Genomic DNA, 16,790 nt, shown 5'->3' with positions numbered 1-16,790 from the left:
ACCCTTGCAGTGAGATGATCCACACAAGAGGACAGACCTTGAATGTCCATATCTACACCTGTGTCCTGAACCACCCAGAGGTTAAGGGGAAAAGAAAGACAAAACACACTGCAGAGAAAAAAAAAAGGTCTCAGAACTTCTCTTATCCCTCTATTGAGATGTAATAAGACTTTGGGCCAGCTGTACTGTTATGGACCTGGTGGTTAGGAGCACCCGGAACGACCTGATGGTTAAACTCATACAGGACAAGCTCTGGGAAGTGGGAGCTCTGCTGACCGTAACCCCTAATCCTATCACACAACTAGAAATAGCCGTGGAGCGTACCTAACTCTGCCTAGACGCCTCTTCACAGCCTAAGAGCTAACTAGCCCTAGAGATAGAAAATAAAGCCTACCTTGCCTCAGAGAAATTCCCCAAAGGAAAAGGCAGCCCCCCACATATATTGACTGTGAGTTAAGATGAAAGTCACAAACACAGAAATGAAACAGGTTTCAGCAAAGGGAGGCCAGACTTACTAAACAGACTGAGGATAGGAAAGGTATCTTTGCGGTCAGCACAAAAAACTACAAAAAGACCACGCAGAGTGTGCAAAAAGACCTCCGCACCGACTCACGGTGCGGAGGTGCCACTCTGCATCCCAGAGCTTCCAGCTAGCAAGGCAAAATCATGATAGCAAGCTGGACAAGGAAACAATGAACAAATAATTAACTAGCAGGGACTTAGCTTCTGCTGGAGTAGACAGGTCACCAGAAAGATCCAAGAGCGAACTGAACCAGTACAAGAACATTGACAGCTGGCATGGAGTAACGATCTGAGTGGAGTTAAATAGAGCAGCCAGCCAAAGAATAAACTACGTCACCTGTGGAAGGAACCTCAGAAGCAGCAGCTCCACTCACAGCCACCAGAGGGAGTCCATGGACAGAACTCGCCGAAGTACCATTCATGACCACAGGAGGGAGTTCGATAACAGAATTCACAACAGTTTCCACACATCTGAAAGGCCTCATCCCCAACCACAACAAATGGCATTGGCGGTCCTTGAGTGTTGGGAAGAGGTTGTGGCAGGGGGAAATTAAATGATTCCCATACAACCTTTGGCCCATGTCAGTTTTTAAATGTCTGCGAGTCATTTCCACTGCCAAAAGATCCAATGTCCACGACGACAAACCTACAGCTCGCAGGTGCAATCGCCATGAGCACTATGGAAAAATATTTTTTATAATTAAAGTACTCTGATCCAGTTCAAGCCGGTTTGGTAATCCTTATATGTTTTCCGTCCACTGCTCTCAAACAGTTGGGGAAATCACAAACTTCCCAAAATTGGTCTGCAGTTTGCTGCCACATTTCCGCAGTGGGTAGGGGGATAAATCCTGAATGGAGAACATCCCACAAAGCCCGGCAGGTGTCTGCGACAATCCCAGAGAGTGTGTAAACTCCTATCCGGAACTGGAATTGGAGCAATGATCGGCTCTCTCTGGTAGCCAGGAATCCGCCGAAACAAGAAAGAAAGATATAAATCAGAACAATAATTGTTATGACTGGGGTATGAAAGAAAGAAAGAAAACATGGCTTTTAGAACAATAATATTTAGGACAGCTAAGCAAAAAAAGGGGAAAATGGCCGCCGCGATCTCTTCTGCGCACGAGCAGCATCCCGCGGCCATTTTCCTGAAGCCCCGTGCAGCAGAGCACTCCATCTGCGCACGCGCGGCCCCAGGAAGATGGCCGCCCCCACCGATGACAGGGGGTAATAGCGCAGATCGCGCGCTGCTTCTTCACGTGCGCGCAGTGGATTCGTCACTGCGACATGCGCACACCACTACGCCACCAACGGAAAGCTGGGGAAGAAAAGAGCGATGTCACCACGCCCACCTGACCTGACCAGCCTGATTGACAGACGAAAACGGCGACTTTGGTAATGTATTTCGCAGCATAGGTGGGGAATCAGGGTACACTACATACACTATTGTAACGCACAGCGCAGGCCCTATTTAACAGTATTTATATCTCAATCTGAAAAAACGGGGTGACAGGTTCCCATTACGTGTCACCAGCAGACGTTCCTCAGCTGGAATTGCTCTATGGAGCTGGGTGTCCTGCCTCCTGATGGCTCCTTCTACACGGTCCAGCAATTCCATAAAGCTATCTTGAGTCATCCTCAAGTACTCGAAATATTTCTGTGGGTTATCACGGCGCTCACTGAATAAGGAGTGGTAGGCTCCACAGCTCTGTCATAGTTCAGGAATCGGGTGCTGCCAAAAGCGCCGACGATGTCTTTTCCGTTTTTCTCTCTTGTGTTCTTGCTCACAAGCAAATGCAAAGGAAAAAAACAAGTTGACATCCAAATCCAGAGTCCATTAGAAACTCTCCATGCGAAGAGCCATCTTGACACAGGATACAGGAGCAAAATGTGAGGATTTCATCTGTACAAGGGTTTATTTGCAGAAATCCCATGAGCTACGTCCATTTGGCGTGGCTTGTTTCAGGGAAATTGTTTTTGAAACAATATTTCCTTTCAAACGCATGCGCATAAAAACACGAACGCATGCAAAAACGCGTGCAAAAGTTGCGCTTTTTATTCGTCATGTGTAAGTTGATGCGGATAAAAAACACAGCGTTTGTACGCATTTTGCATTGCGTTTGCGGCTGCGTCCGAAACGCTGCGGACACAACCGCAAATGTGAACCTAGTCTTGGTCTTTCCTGCTTCATCAGATCCCATGATTTCCATTTGCTTCTCCTGTTGTTGTTCTGGCATAACAACTTCTGTAGTTCCGTCATCTGGACAAAGGACTATGCAGATCCACCTCACCTAGTGATAGACAAGCAGGAAGCATGAAGAGAAGTGGGAGATGCAGGCAGTGGTTCCAAGGATCCTTTAATCTTCTATTTGGAAATTCTTCAAAGCCAAGTGCTTCACATTCCTCATAAGCTTCAATGGAAAATGCCAGATTGATGAGCAAACCATCTCTAAGTACTCTTAGCTCTGCAGCCTTGCAGCAGTGGGGTCTTTGGTTCATGTCCCACCAAGGACAATATCTGCAAGGAGTTTGTATGTTCTCCCCGTGTTTGCGTGGTTTTCCTCTGGTTTCCTCACACACTCCAAAGACATACTGTAGGATGTCGGGGCTGAAGATAAGCCTCTGGTGACCAGTACAGGAGGAATTGGGGCAGTTTGGGTACAATGGGTTTTCTATAACTTCCATCAGGGCCAGGAATTTGGAGGCTGACTGACCCTGCTCTGCGTGACCCGTGGCCCAGTGTATAAGGAGCCCTAGGCATCGGGGACTGCCCTGCACAATATGGTGGCACCACTTTCATGACTTTCATGGTGCCCGTATTTAGTAATAAGCCCATGTACAATATTAGTGACTGGAAATACAACCACTGTCCCTCACACCAGAGAGTGCCCCCTGATACCCCCGGGAGCACAGGGGTAATACTAAAGACTAGGGGTGCCAATATTGGGAGAACACTGATAGTTACACCCAAATGATTCCTGCTGTAAAACTCGTCAGTAAAGGTACAGAAAGTGTGCAAATCTCTCAGGTGAAATACTGTGTAACCATGGAAACGAAAAGGACGGTGGCAGCACAGAGGCCACACACATCCCTCGTCTCTCCCCAAAGCAGCAGCAGGGAACTGGCCTGGGAAGCTAACACCGGTGGGCGGAGCCACTTCCTGTCACCTGACACATCCGCGTTCTTCCGCCGGTCCCGGTTGCTGCCGCCATCTGACTACTGTGGTGTCTCCTTTTTCCATAAGACGCCGGAGGAATCATGTCCGCAGATCTGCTGGGCTGGTGCGTGGGAGAGATGGAGCGCCGCTTCGGATTAAGTGTCAGCGAAGACATCGTCCAGTAAGTGCACGGGGGGCAACGTGCGGGGCAGGGACTGCGGGCATTACCGTCAGTGCGGGGCAGGGACTGCGGGCATTGCCGTCAGTGCGGGGCAGGGACTGCGGGCATTGCCGTCAGTGCGGGGCAGAGACTGCGGGCATTGCCGTCAGTGCGGGGCAGGGACTGCGGGCATTGCCGTCAGTGCGGGGCAGGGACTGCGGGCATTGCCGTCAGTGCGGGGCAGGGACTGCGGGCATTGCCGTCAGTGCGGGGCAGGGACTGCGGGCATTGCCGTCAGTGCGGGGCAGGGACTGCGGGCATTACCGTCACAGTGCGGGGCAGGGACTGCGGGCATTGCCGTCAGTGCGGGGCAGGGACTGCGGGCATTGCCGTCAGTGCGGGGCAGGGACTGCGGGCATTGCCGTCAGTGCGGGGCAGGGACTGCGGGCATTACCGTCAGTGCGGGGCAGGGACTGCGGGCATTACCGTCACAGTGCGGGGCAGGGACTGCGGGCATTACCGTCACAGTGCGGGGCAGGGACTGCGGGCATTACCGTCACAGTGCGGGGCAGGGACTGCGGGCATTGCCGTCAGTGCGGGGCAGGGACTGCGGGCATTACCGTCACAGTGCGGGGCAGGGACTGCGGGCATTACCGTCAGTGCGGGGCAGGGACTGCGGGCATTACCGTCAGTGCGGGGCAGGGACTGCGGGCATTGCCGTCAGTGCGGGGCAGGGACTGCGGGCATTGCCGTCAGTGCGGGGCAGGGACTGCGGGCATTGCCGTCAGTGCGGGGCAGGGACTGCGGGCATTGCCGTCAGTGCGGGGCAGGGACTGCGGGCATTGCCGTCAGTGCGGGGCAGGGACTGCGGGCATTGCCGTCAGTGCGGGGCAGGGACTGCGGGCATTGCCGTCAGTGCGGGGCAGGGACTGCGGGCATTGCCGTCAGTGCGGGGCAGGGACTGCGGGCATTGCCGTCAGTGCGGGGCAGGGACTGCGGGCATTGCCGTCACAGTGCGGGGCAGGGACTGCGGGCATTGCCGTCACAGTGCGGGGCAGGGACTGCGGGCATTGCCGTCACAGTGCGGGGCAGGGACTGCGGGCATTGCCGTCACAGTGCGGGGCAGGGACTGCGGGCATTACCGTCACAGTGCGGGGCAGGGACTGCGGGCATTACCGTCACAGTGCGGGGCAGGGACTGCGGGCATTACCGTCACAGTGCGGGGCAGGGACTGCGGGCATTACCGTCACAGTGCGGGGCAGGGACTGCGGGCATTACCGTCACAGTGCGGGGCAGGGACTGCGGGCATTACCTTCATTGTGCCCAGTTGTACAGATGGAGCGCTCTGAGGGTGTTCTTACTTTTTGTTATAGTCTCTGATTCTGAGTGAATGGGGACACTTGTATCCATCTTCCAAACAAGTGCCTAAATTTGCTGTTCCAGAAATGTTAAGGAAGAAGAATTACTTACCCCTTGAATCCCTCATTACCCCTGAGCTGCCACTCTGGTGCTCCCTGCTAGTACGAGAAGCACTGACGAGCTCGTCCATCCGTCTCCTGACCGCTGCAGCTGATCACTAACCTTAGTGGTCATGTGCGGCCAATCTCTAAGGAGAATTGTCGGAATCCTGCCTAATCATAGATGACTTTTCAGCAGCCTGTATAGTACGAGCCTATAGAGGGCTATGCCGCTGCTTTGTTTGGATATCATTAACCGGTGCTGGACAAGACTTTGTAGTTTATTTGTAACTTTGGAAATAACTGTCACCCACAGGTATATCCTTTCCATCGACACAGAAGAAGAAATTGATGAGTACATAAATGACCTTATCCAGGGCTATGATGAGCAAAAACAAACTTTCATCAATGACCTAAAAATACGCTGGAAAAGAATAAAGAGCCCTCACAGCTCCTCCTCAGCTCCGACCTATAGGAAAGATGGTCAGTGACTACTGTAGTGACAAAATAAAAGAACATACCGGAACCAATTAAATGCATAATATTCCTAAAGAGGGGGAAGATCCTATAAAAATGCAATAGAAAATACATGAGAACAATAGAGGGCTTTTTTGAACCTTATTAATATGAATACAATACAAAAATGGGTTTGCCTATGAGAAAGTCATCTTCAATTTCTTGTAGAATTAAAAAAATGTCTTTATTAATATCAAAAAATTACAAACAAACCACATACCAAGTGAAAGTTTTGTCCGTATCCAAGAACAACTTATGTTAAAAAAGAACAAGCGGGCAGCAATGAAAACCATGAGAGGCAAAGGTGGGCACACAATGTGTGAACATATGGGGAGACCCCAGACATGCAAATAAGACAAGTGCTATTTATTAATAAGGTGCATAGTGCATACCACATAAGGCGATATCTAAATGCATGTACTGAGGCATCACCACAACTCGCATAAAAGCAGGGCAAGGATTTGTTAGAAAGTATTGCACAATATCCGGTACAACAACCATGACCAGTAACATATCGTTATAGCTGCAAAGTAGCAGCTTCAGTTACGGTAATAATGAAGGTATATGAATCGCCCAAGTGCATTACGGATAATCACACAGAAACCTCTTACCCATGCTGATGCCCAACCAATGCGCTGATGCCCCGACGCGCGTTTCCCGGTTGCTTCTTTGGGAAGCAGTGCATATTGTGTCTCAAGCGCCGTTTTAAATATCCCGCGATATTTGCCAGTAACCAATAGGAATCCCAAAGGGACACACACACCTCTCCAGCCGCGGGGGTGGAGCTCCAGACAGTCCAAAGCGTCACATCCGGCATCACGGAGGCAGTGAGTATACAGAACAAAGTGTTCCAGCTGACTTCAATACTACGCACCGCCCTGTAAAGGTGCCATCTGAGACGCAGGCCAAATGAAGGACCGCCCGCACACGCTGCACATGGCAACAGAAGAGCGCCATAGTAAGTCTAATCTGCCACACGGGGGCGGCCATGATAGTCCACGGCACAAGAGAGAGCAGGACAAACAATATTAATTGTTAATGCACTTACGGCGATATTAAGTGTGTCATAACTGAAATAAAAATGAATTGATAACATAATTTCTCCAAAATTAATATACGGTATATTAATGAGAATCAATATATCATGTATAACAATTTTTAAAGTCCACCAGTGAGTGGTTATCCCTTCATGCTGCACACGACCTCCAAAGGATCTAAATAACATATCAGATCATTCACTCCACTCCATGAGTTTGGCTGATGGATATAGCATCCTTATAAGAAGTATATATAGAAGTGAGGATGCTATATGCATCAGCCAAACTCATGGAAAATAAACAAAACACTCAGGAAAAAAATTGAATAAAAAGCAATCAAAAATCATGTGTATGTGGGGGGAGGGGGGGAGGCATAATTGAAAACGGCAAACCATTCGGCAAAAACAAACAACTTACCGCTGTCAGAATATGACAATGCAAAAACAAATTCATTTTTGCAAAATATTGTTTTTAGTCTGTAAAAAGAGCAAAGCATAAAAAAATATAAATCCGGTATCGCTGTAATCATACCTACCCGACGAACAAGTTGGTCTTATCACTTTTACTGCGCGGTGAAAAACGCAAAAAATAAAACAATAATTGAATTGCTTGGTTTTGTTCATTCTGTGTCTGAATAATCTGAATAAAAAGCTATCAAATTATATTAAATACCCCAAAATGGTACCGCAAAAACCCTGCAACTTGTCCTGCACAAAATAAGCCCTCATACTGCTGTTAGTCAAAAAATAAAAAAGTTACAGCTCTCAGAATATGGCGACAAAAAAAAAAAACCTCTTTACTGTTTTTTAAGCATTTTTACTGTGTGACAGCAGCAAAACCTAAAAATAAAAACCCAATATAAATCTGGTAGCACTGTCAACGCACCAACCCGAAGAATAAATCCATCTCACCACTTATACCGCATGGTGAACAGCGCAAAAATAAAAATATTTATTCTTGTACTGCTGTCTATTTGTTCATTCTACCTCCCAAAAATCTGAAAAAGGCTTGGCTCACATTTATCCTGCACTCTGAGTGCTTATGTCAGGGTTTCTGTATAAATTCCCCAAAACCGCGATTCAGACAAAACCCCGGACGGAACCAATCACTTATGAGGCAGATGGGGTCACTTTGGACTGGTCTCTGTTCTGGTGGTGTTCCATCATTTTAGGCATCTTTTTAGCGCACAAGTGTGGGTTACTACAGATCTGTGCATGCCTAAAAAGATGGAGACCACCAGAGCAGACGCTAAACAGAGTACAAAGCGTCTCCATCTACCTCATTATGATGGGTGGTTCATTTCGGAGTTTCAACTGAATCACAGTTTTGGGGGGATTTACACAGAAACCCAGAGGTAAGTGCTCAGCGTAGAACACAAGAATGTGATCCAGCCTTATTCTGGATGCGATTGAAAAATATAATGTACCCCCAAATGTTGCCAATAAAAACCCTCATTTATCCCAAACAAAACCAGCCCCTACTCAGGTCCGTTATCTGTCACTGGAACTATAGGGGTCCGACATTACTGGTAGAACAAAGACTCTGGAAAATGGCTCCAATCCCCTCAAATAAAATTCTGCAAATTCTGACCTCCTCCTGAGCCCCGCTGTACCTAAACCACAGTAAGCAGGCACATGTTTGGAATTATTGTAATGGAGAGAAGGCACTGAATTTATGGGTGCATATCGCCAGAATCACAAGCTGGGCACAATGTATGGGGGCGCTACTGTACATGGGGCACAATGTATGGGCACTAGATTCGCAGATTTGTAATTCTCCAGAAAAAAAAGCCTGGCATCAGTGTTACAAAATAGTCACTGCATCTGTAGATGAATGAATTGATAGCTGCAGTTTCTACACTGGGGTCACTTTTGGGGTTTTTCTGCTGTTCTGGCACCTTCAGGGCTCTGCAAATGTCACCCGTAAACTATTCCAGCAACATCTGTGCTCCTAAATCTGCTCACCTTCTCAGCCCTGAAGTGTGGCCAAACAGTAATTTCTGACAACCTATGGGGCAGCACTGCATTTGGGAGAAATTGCACAATAAATTGTGGGGTATGGTTTCACCTATTAACCCTTGTGTACCTGACAAGTTTGCAGCAAATACAAAAATTACATTTTTACCACTAAAATGTCATATTTCCCTGTCTCAATGTTGTAAAATTCTGTGAGGCACCTATGGGTTCAAAATACTTACTACACCCCTAGATGAATTCCTTGAGGGGTCTAGCTTCCAAAATGAGGTCATTTGAGGGGGATGTCTGCTTTTTTCACATGTCAGGAGCTCTTCAAATGCGACATGGCATTCACAATCTATCTTAGGCAAATTAGTGCTCTTTTCTTTCCAAGCCCTGCCATGTGCCCAAGCAGAAGTTTTTGACCACATATGGGGTACAGTCGCGCTCAGGACAAATTGCATAACAAATTACTGGGTCCGTTTTTTCCTAGTTTCCATTGAGAAAATTACAAATTTGGGGCGAAAACATTTTCTTTATCGCTTCATTGGGGGACAGGGGTAACCATGGGTGTATGCTGCTGTCGCTAGGAGGCTGACACTATGCAAAAAAAAGGAAAGTGGCTCCTCCTCCGCAGTGTACACCCACCGACAGGCACAAAGTACCTCAGTTTACTGTCTCTGTAGGAGGCAGACCTGGATCTGATCTTTTTCTTTTTCAGGTCACCTGTTGTGTTTTATTAATCTTTTTACTTTTGTCTTTCAGGTTCTTCAGCTTCAGTGTAACGGGGTGTAATTTCTCACCCTGTTTTCCCACACTTATGCGACCGAGAGTAGTATGGTGTCACCCACATCGCCCACTCTCGGACCTGCAGGCAGGACTTTATCCCCTGTCACCTTTACGGGTTTTTCAGGGTGATTCCCGGTGGCCAGTCCTAGCCTTTTCCCCACCTCACCTCTCTCCTCGGAGAGGGCTAAGAGGAAGACGGTGGTTACCAGCGGTGGCCTCCCCACTTCTTGTAAGGGGTTGATGCCGTCTTCTGCACCGTCCGGAGACTGTGCGGGAAGGAGGATCTCGGATTACAGTGACCCTCTCCCACCTGAGGGCTCCTGATTTGATCATCATCGCTGCAGAGGGCCCGGGACTCACCGCAGGTATGTCTCCCTCTCAGCACAGCGGCAGGCGTTATCGCGAGGTACGCTGTCCCTTCATCCCAAGGGGACAGGGCGGCATTAGTGGTTTAGAACAGCCGGTGGGCACTGCCATGTTTCCCATAGCCCGGCCCTGCACTTGTGTACCTCCCCTCCTCCCTTTGCTGGCCGCACCTTTCCTGCTTCCTTTAGCCAGTCAGCGGCATGTATTTAAATCGCATGCTCTTTTTATCCAATAGGACATGTCTTACTCCTCTTCTGTTGAGCTGGCCACGCCCCCCGCAGCGTGCTTTTTTCGGTACGCTTTCTTCCGCTCCTACCACAGAGCTTCGCCTTCCCGGCTGTCCATGCCCCCGGCATGTCAGCCAATTGGAGGGGGACCTTCGTTTTTCACCGTGCGGCAGATTGTCTTGGCTGTCCGCGCTCCCACCGTGTCAGCCGATAGGACGCTTGCTTTCTCTTTTGCTGGACGGCAGAATGCAGCGGTGTGGGGACAAGCAAAGCCTCTTCACACCGCCACATCCTGCGTGCTCTGTGGTCCAGGCAGCCTATTTTCTGAGTTGTCAGGGTCTCACTTCGGTTGAGTGGTCGCTCAACCCCGCCGTCTTCATCCAGATATGCAGAAATGGGGCTCCCTGGGCGTCGACCTATGGCGTCTCGGATGAACCACGAGGTTCCTCAGTTCATAGCCAGGTCCCGGTATCTGCTACCATCCATTGAGATGCTCTAGTAATCCCGTGCTCACATTTCCAACTGCCTTGTCTTTTTCCGCCTTTCCTTTTGATCCGAGAGTCGTAAAAAAGATAAAGGCAGAAGGGTTCCCTGTACTCCTGATAGCTCCGGACCGGTCAAGAAGGTCCTGTATGCGGAGCTGGTGAACATGCTCATGGACGCTTCCTGGAGGTTTCCAGGCCATCAAGATCTTCTCTCTCAAGACCCCTCTTCCACCAGAGTTCAGTCTCTGAATTTAACAGCATGGCTCTTAAGGCTGCAGTCCTGAGGGAGGCTGGTTTTTCTTATCAGGTCATTCTGACCATGATTAGGGCCAGAAGACCAGCATCCTTGCGTATCTACTACAGATGCTAAAAGGCCTTCTTCTGGTGGAGTGAGGACTATGGTTTGGTCCCTATGTCCTTTTCCTTCCATTGTTGGTTTTCTACAAGCGGGTCTTTGGTCTATCGCTCTGTCAATTCTTTACCTGGAAACGAGAAGCCAGATTTTGTTGGAAAAGACCTTTCTTCAAGGAGTCGCCCACCTGGCACCTCCTTATCTTCCGATAGATCCATGGGATTTTAACCCTGTCTTTGGCATGCTCCAGCGCGCTCCTGTTGAGCCCATTTAAGACATCACATTTTTTCTTCTGTCATGCAAAGTTGTCTTCTTTGTTGTGTTGAGGGAGGATCTAAAGTGATCCTTCACGGTTGACTCAGTGATTTCCAAATTAATCTAAAGGGCGTTGCCGGCAACTGAAAATGACCAGACGGAGACTCGTGGCTCTGTGTGGGGGATCGAGCAGATCTCTGGGCCCCCGTTTATTCTCTGACTTTTCATAGTCATAGAAATTATACTTCAACCAATCAGCATAAGAACACGTTCAAATTTCTTAACCTATAAGAATGCAGGAACAGTCTGTACGTCAAAGTCTCGTAGAACAATGCACCCTCAGTCTCATGTCCTGGCAGATTGCAACAATCAAGGTCTCATCAAGGTTTCATAACATCTGTAAACTTTAGTCTACTAACAAAATTTATATTCAAAACAACAAAATGGAGTCGAAAAGCACAAAATGGAGAATCCTTCTTAATTTGTTCCTTCACAATTGCATTACGTCCATCAGGAGAGTTTCCGAGTTAGCGGCATTGTCCTGCCGTTCCTCGTTCCTGATTCTACATTAGGACAAGGTACTTCTCAGACTTGTTCCTTCCTACCTAAGGTGGTCTCTTCATTTCACATTAAAGAAGACATTGTCCTTTCTTCTCTGTGTTCCCCTGGAGAAGTCCCTCCACAAGCTGGATCCCGTCAGAGCTATCAGAGTCTACCTCTCAAGGATTGCTCCCTTTCATCATTCTGATGCTCTGTTCGTCATCTCTGAAGGTCGTCGTAATGGGCTCGCAGCTTCTAAGTTCACTATTGCCGTTGGATTCGTTCGGCAATATTGGAGGCATACTGCATTCAAGACAAACAGCCTCCACCGGGGGTGAAGGCTCACTCCGCTCCGCGGTGGGGGTGAAGGCTCACTCCGCTCCGCGGTGGGGACCTCCTGGGCTGTTCGTTACCAGGCCTTGGCTTTCCAGATTGTAAAACCATGACTTGGGCATCTTTGCACTCCTTTGCGAGTTTTTTACAGGGTTCATACTCATGCCTCGTCTAATGCAGGCCTGGTAAGGAAGGTGCTGCAGGTGGCAGTTACGCACCGGTCGACCTGAGTCCGTTGTCCTTGCATCTTTTTCCACCCTAGGGACTGCTTTGGGACGTCCCGTGGTTACCTGAGTCCCCCAATGAAGCAATAAAGAGGGATTTTTTTGGTATTCACTGTAAAATCTCTTTTTTGGAGCCTTCATTGGGGACACAGCACCATCCCTAATTGTTTGTACCATTATTGGGCCTATGCGCCTTCGTTGTTTGGTTGGTACATACGTAAAGTTTTTGTTTGCTTCTCCTACTGCTTTAACACTATCTGGGTACTTTGAGCCTGTCGGCGGGTGTATACTGCGGAGTATGAGCTATTTTCCTTTTTTTGCATAGTTTCAGCATCCTAGCAACATATGGGGTGTCAGCGTACTCATGAGAAATTGCACAAGAATTTTTTTTTCTTTTCTGTTCTTTCCACAGCTCTACCTTTATAAACTTCTGTGAAGCACCTTGGGAGTTCAAAATGCACACCACACATCTAGATAAGTTCCTTGGGGGGTGGTCTAGTTTCCAAAATGGTGTCACTTGTGGGGGTTTCCACTGATTAGGCACGTCAGGGGCTCTCCAAACGCGACATGGCGTCTGCTCTCGATTCCATCCATTTTTGTGTTCAAAAAGTCAAACAGTGCTACTTCCCTTCAGAGCTCTGTTGTGTGCCCAAACAGTGGATTTTCCCCACATATGGTGTATCTGTGTACTCGGGAAATTGCACAACAAATTTTAGGCTCCATTTTCTTCTTACCTTTTGTGGAGCTAAAGTTTTATTTTTGTGGAAAAGAAAAAAAATTAAATGTTCATTTTTTTTTTTCCCTTCCACATTGCTTTAGTTCCACTTCCTGCGACGCACCGGAAGGGTTAATAATCTTATTGAATGTGGTTTTGTGCACCTTAAGGGATGCAGTTTTTAGAACGGTGTCACTTTTGGGTATTTTCTGTCATATAGGCCCTTCAAAGTCACTTCAAATGTGAGGTGGTCCCTAAAATAAGAACGGTTTTGTCAATTTTGTTGGAAAAATGAGAAATTGCTGATCAACTTTCAACCCTTCTAACATCCTAACAAAACAAAAAAAAAGTTTAAAAAATCATGCAGGTGTATAGTAGACATGTGGGAAATGTTAGTTATTAACTAGTTTGTATGACAACTTTCTGATTTAAGGGCATAAGAATTAAAAGTTTGAAAATTGTGAAATTTTTGAACATTTTCAGCTAATTTCCAATATTTTCACAAATGCAAGTCATATCGAACAAATGTTACAAGTATTATGAAGTACAATATGTCACGAGAAAACAGTCTCAGAATTCGTGGGATCCGTAGAAGTGTTTCAGCGTTATTACTGCATGAAGTGACAGTGGTCAGATTTAAAAAAAATAAAAAAAAAATTGGCCTGGTCATTCAGGAGTTAAAGGGGTTGTGCACACTGTTATGATTCTCCAGTGTTGCCTATGTATGCAATACTCCTATTTCTGGTCAAATTCTGACTAGACATAACACTCTTCTGTCTATTCTTAGTACATAGTTTTTGATCATCTTCTTAGATTGTATGTAAGGATGTGAGACCAAGCTTGGCATTATTTGGCACAACACCTTAATTCTGAGAAATGCCAGCGTGTTAAAATACTTTATTTTTACTTTCGATTAACAGTTTAATTTTTCAATATCCACTATTTAGTCCTCTCAATTGATTCTTCCTATGTGAATATTGCTAGTGCCCTTACTCTTTTTGTTATAAAACTAAACAATTGAAGGGGCTGTACCAAGTTAATAATTTGTCCCTTATTGGTAGAATAGGGAATGACTTATTGATTGCTGGGACCCCCACTGATCCTGAAAATGGTTCTTTGAAAAGTCCTCTCTGAATGGTGTGTGTGGAGGGTATACTTGCCCATCATCGATCCTTTTATTCTGTATGGGACTTACTGATATTACCAAGAGCTGTACTTGGCTATTTCTGTCAGTTCCATAGCGGATGAATTTAGTTTTAAATGATAACTTACAGTGGGGAAAAATAAGTATTTGACACCCTGCCAATTTTGCAGGTTTTCCCGCTTACAAAGAATGGAGAGGTCTGTAATTTTTATCATTGGTACACTTCAACTGTGAGAAACAGAATCTAAAAATAAGAACTAGAAAATCACATTGTATGATTTTTACAAAATTGGCAGTGTGTAAAAAAACAAAAAAAAAAACCATTATTTTTCCCCACTGTACATTTTCGTCAAAATAGTGGCAAGAAAGATGCATTTTGTTGTGCAAAAAAAACGAACCTTCATACCACTATAAAATAAATAATAAAATGTATAGTTCCTGATAGATAACAGTAGGATTTTCTTTGTCTATAGGGTGGTAAATGTGGTATTAACAGAATAAAACAAATGTTTTCACATGTCAGATACACCAGGCATGCAAGGGTTGTCGTTTATAGACCAGACCAAAAAAGGCAGACGTAAAGGAAGGAACAAACTGGAGCCTCTCCCGACATCCGCTGTGACCACATCGGCTGCTGAAGAGGTTAAGACCCCAATGGACTTGGCTAAGGTCAGTGCAAATTTAGAAAACCATATATATATATTTACCTGAAGCACGTATATTAGAATCCCTTCTAGAGACCCCACACTAACCTCATATTTTAATACTAGATGGTGGCCCGATTCTAACGCATCGGGTATTCTAGAATATGTATGCGTAGTGTATAGCACAGCCCACGCAGTACATTGCGCAGCCCACGCAGTACATTGCGCAGCCCACGCAGTCTAAAGCAATGTGGGCACCATATCCCTGTTAAAAAAAAAAAAAAAAGTTATATACTCGCCCTCTGTTGGCCCCCCCGGATCGAAGCGGTTTTCGACGCTCCTCGTGCGCTCCGGTTTGAAGAGTGCATTACGGTCTCGTGAGATGATGACGTAGCGGTCTCGCGAGACTGCACGTCATCATCTTGCGAGACCGCAATGCATGGAGCGGTCATCGGGGCGTCGCGAGGAGTGTCGGTAACCGCTTCGCTCCGGGGGGCCAACGGAGGGTGAGTATATAACTATTTTTTTTAAATTATTTTTAACATTAGATCTTTTTAGTATTCATGCTGCATAGGCAGCATGAATAGTAAAAAGTTGGTCACACAGGGTTAATAGCAGCGTTAACCGAGTGCGTTACACCGCGGTCAACGCTGCCATTAACCCTGTGTGAGCACTAACCGGAGGGGAGTACAGAGCGGGCACTGACTGCGGGGAGGAAGGAGCGGCCATTTTCTTCCGGACTGTGCCCGTCGCTGATTGGCCGTGGCTGTTTTGCCGCGACCAATCAGCCACTTGGATTTCCATGACAGACAGAGGCCGCGACCAATGAATATCCGTGACAGACAGACGGAAGTGACCCTTAGACAATTATATAGTAGATGCCAGAATAGTGCAGGGAGCACCTTAAATTCCAGCAGGTAACAAGCATTGCTTTTATAATGGGTGGGCAAAAGGGGGTGATTTGAACGTTTGTGCTTTTTTTTTTTTTTTTTTAAATATTGAAAGCGTTTGCATCAGGTGCTCAGGTATGCACAGAGTATGAAGAATCCCGGCATGTCTTTTTGGTGGTATCTAACAACCACGAAACATGCGGGACAGGGACTAGAGCATGTCACTCAAGCACCCGTGATGTTTGGTGCATAACCAAGCACCCAATGCAAACTGGAGTAGAGAGCACTTGTGCTCAACACTAATGATGACATATTCAATATGGCAACCTAATGTTATCAAATTCTGTGTTGTGCCTGTGGGTTCAAAATGCTCACTATACCTCTGGATAAAATCCTTGGGGTGGGGGGTTAGTTCCCAAAATGTGGTCACTGGGGGGCGGGGGAAATTCCACTGTGTAGGCACAGCTGAGGTTCTCCAAGCGCGAGATGGCGTCCGTTCTCAATTCCAGCCATTTTTGTGTTCAAAAAGTTAAATGGCGCTCCTTCGCTTCTACAAAGCAAACTGTTTCCAAAATTGTGCTGATGGAAAGTAGACATGTGGGAAATGTTATTTCTGAACTATTTTGTATGACTGAACGCTCTGATTTAAGGGCACAAAAATTAAGTTTGAAAATTTTCTACATTTTTGCCAAATTTCAATTTTTTTTTTCATAAATGCAAGTTATATAGAAGAAAATTTATCATTAAGTACTATGTCACGGCCGGCCGACTCAGGTAGTGGGGGGGGGGGGGGGGGGTCCAGTGCGGAGATCCTGGAGATTTCACGGTGGTCCTGGCAGGGCTGCACGGAGGTGACATTTCGTCAGAGAACGGTTGCCGGTGGTATCCTGTCTCTGAGACCAGCGCTAGGTGAGTATGTCCCCTGGGTCTCCTCCTCCCGGTAGGATGGTGTGGCTGGGGCTGTGGGGGGGGGGGGGGGGTCTGCGGCGGCGGTGACATTTGGCGCCACCCGGTCTGCTGCGGGT

General features: G+C 47.0%; 1 protein-coding gene across 3 annotated transcripts in view; it reads left to right on the top strand.

Moving 5' to 3' along the window:
• Positions 1-3,677: 3,677 nt before the first annotated feature.
• Positions 3,678-16,790, top strand: part of TRIP4 (thyroid hormone receptor interactor 4) — a 76,786-nt gene continuing 63,673 nt past the window's right edge. For 2 of the 3 annotated variants that reach the window (XM_069765729.1, XM_069765728.1), the window contains exons 1-3: positions 3,679-3,857; positions 5,610-5,776; positions 14,755-14,900. In XM_069765729.1, the coding sequence (XP_069621830.1) occupies positions 3,778-3,857; positions 5,610-5,776; positions 14,755-14,900 (393 nt within the window). In that variant the 5' untranslated portion in view covers positions 3,679-3,777. Of the gene's footprint in view, positions 3,858-5,609; positions 5,777-14,754; positions 14,901-16,790 lie in introns of all 3 variants that reach the window. The other variant, XM_069765730.1, reaches the window with a different exon arrangement.

The sequence above is a fragment of the Ranitomeya imitator genome, chromosome 4, assembly GCF_032444005.1.
Source record: "Ranitomeya imitator isolate aRanImi1 chromosome 4, aRanImi1.pri, whole genome shotgun sequence".
Classification (NCBI taxonomy): Eukaryota; Metazoa; Chordata; class Amphibia; order Anura; family Dendrobatidae; genus Ranitomeya; species Ranitomeya imitator.
This window is presented reverse-complemented; position numbering and strand designations above follow the sequence as displayed.